This window comes from Perca flavescens, chromosome 17 (assembly GCF_004354835.1).
Source record: "Perca flavescens isolate YP-PL-M2 chromosome 17, PFLA_1.0, whole genome shotgun sequence".
NCBI lineage: Eukaryota > Metazoa > Chordata > Actinopteri > Perciformes > Percidae > Perca > Perca flavescens.
Window position 1 is genome coordinate 33,027,175 of NC_041347.1, and position 2,468 is coordinate 33,029,642.

The window sequence follows — 2,468 nt, forward strand, 5'->3', positions numbered from 1 at the left end:
ACAGGTCTGGCGTGCTCTCGGCTGCATATATACACGGGTACGTGGAAACGAACACTTTTCTGAAAACTGACAGCTGTGCACGATGTTATTTTTGAAAACGGAGAGGTTGAAATGTCCGTTTATGAAAATAGCCGGCCACGTGGAAACGTAGCATAAGTGGGGAAAAGGCAAATCATAGAAGAGCTAGAACAGTCCGGTAAGTTCAGAAAAGTACATCACTTTATTGTAATGCAGCCTTTAAAACCAGGAAAAGACACTTATGTCATATTACGATATCCAAAATCTAAGACGATGGTGGTGATGGCGTAGTGGGTATGACACATGCCTTTGGTGCGGGAGATCGGGGTTCAATTCCCCCTGCGATACATCAACCAATGTGTCCCTGAGCAAGACACTTAACCCCTAGTTGCTCCTGTGGTGTGTGACCTCTGACATAAATAGTCATTGTAAGTCACTTTGGATAAAAGTAATGTAATGTAAAAGACGATATCTAATCTCATGTCACGATATCGATATAATATTGATATATTGCCCAGCTCTAACTCATGGATTCCCCAAATCAAGGTCAGGATTAAAAAATCAACAGGGACAGCAACGCCACAATGAACACCAAGCAGGCCGAGGCCTTCCTCAACAACCAGGTAAACCTGCCATGTCTAGCGCTGTAACCGGTGGCGGTTATAGGGGGGGGCCAAGGGTGGCCAACGCCCCCAAATTATTAAGCCTTGACCCTAGGGCCGTGCTCGATTTAAGAACTTCTTAGTCGACTAACACACATTCAACTGTATCGACTAATCGATCAGTTGATTTAATCGACAGATCTGTAAATCTGAGTTTCTCCACAAAGAGTCGTGCTAAAAGCACCACTTTAATTCTTGTGTTTACCAGAGATGTGCTCGTAGGTTTCTTGGAAATAAGTCATTCAGCATGAAAACAGCATCAGACATGACTAATGGACTAAAGAGAACTAAGTTGACTAAGACCAAAAACCACTAGTCGACTAATCCACTAAGAGGGAGCAGCCCTACTTGACCGCCCTAACTGTGGCAAATATTTTCATAAATTTTTAATAGGGGTGGGAATCACCAGAGGTCTCACGATACGATGTCATCACGATACTTGTGTCACGATACGATATTATTGCGATTTCAAACAAATTGCAATATATTCAATATATTAGTGACTAGATGTCAGAAGGGTAGTTTAGGGTTAAGAGGGTAGTTTAGGGTTAGGGCCAGAATGGGGTGGTTTAGGGTTAGGGTCAGAAGGGTAGTTTAGGGTCAGAAGGGTAGTTTAGGGTTAGGGTCAGAAGGGTAGTTTAGTGTCAGAAGGGTAGTTTAGGGTCAGAAGGGTAGTTTAGGGTTAGGGCCAGAAGGGTAGTTTAGGGTCAGAAGGGTAGTTTAGGGTCAGAAGGGTAGTTTAGGGTTAGGGTCAGAAGGGTAGTTTAGGGTTAGGGCCAGAAGGGTAGTTTAGGGTCAGAAGGGTAGTTTAGGGTCAGAAGGGTAGTTTAGGGTTAGGGTCAGAAGGGTAGTTTAGGGTTAGGGCCAGAAGGGTAGTTTAGGGTCAGAAGGGTAGTTTAGGGTTAGGGCCAGAAGGGTAGTTTAGGGTCAGAAGGGTAGTTTAGGGTCAGAAGGGTAGTTTAGGGTTAGGGCCAGAAGGGTAGTTTAGGGTCAGAAGGGTAGTTTAGGGTTAGGGTCAGAATGGTAGTTTAGGGTTAGCGTCAGAAGGGTAGTTTAGGGATAGGGTCAGAAGGGTAGTTTAGGGATAGGGTCAGAAGGGTAGTTTAGGGTCAGAAGGGTAGTTTAGGGTTAGGGTCAGAAGGGTAGTTTAGTGTCAGAAGGGTAGTTTAGGGTCAGAAGGGTAGTTTAGGGTCAGAAGGGTAGTTTAGGGTTAGGGCCAGAAGGGTAGTTTAGGGTCAGAAGGGTAGTTTAGGGTCAGAAGGGTAGTTTAGGGTTAGGGTCAGAAGGGTAGTTTAGGGTTAGGGCCAGAAGGGTAGTTTAGGGATAGGGTCAGAAGGGTAGTTTAGGGATAGGGTCAGAAGGGTAGTTTAGGGATAGGGTCAGAAGGGTAGTTTAGGGATAGGGTCAGAAGGGTAGTTTAGGGATAGGGTCAGAAGGGTAGTTTAGGGATAGGGTCAGAAGGGTAGTTTAGGGATAGGGTCAGAAGGGTAGTTTAGGTTTGGGTTAAAACGCGAACTAAAATCGTTAAAATCTAGAAATTAAAACAGTAAGTTAGGGTTAAGTTTAGGGTCAGAAGGGTCGTTCAGGGTCAGAAGGGTCGTTCAGGGTTAGGGTCAGAAGGGTAGTTCAGGGTCAGAAGGGTAGTTTACCCGGCGAAGGCGGTGAGAGCCACCACGGAGTACGGTGACCAGGAGATAACGTAGAGCAGGATGACGATCAGAGCAACCTTCGCCATCTTCCACTCGTTCTGCAGCCGCTGGAAGTTCTTCGCTGAGTTTCTGCTGCTGC

General features: G+C 45.7%; 1 protein-coding gene across 1 annotated transcript in view; it reads right to left on the reverse strand.

The window, feature by feature from the left end:
- The window catches only part of LOC114571790 (melanopsin-A-like), a 16,198-nt gene that overhangs the window by 10,912 nt on the left and 2,818 nt on the right, over positions 1-2,468 (reverse strand). Inside the window, exon 2 of the mRNA XM_028602983.1 lies at positions 2,330-2,464. Within this exon, the coding sequence (XP_028458784.1) occupies positions 2,330-2,464 (135 nt within the window). The remainder of the gene's footprint in view (positions 1-2,329; positions 2,465-2,468) is intronic.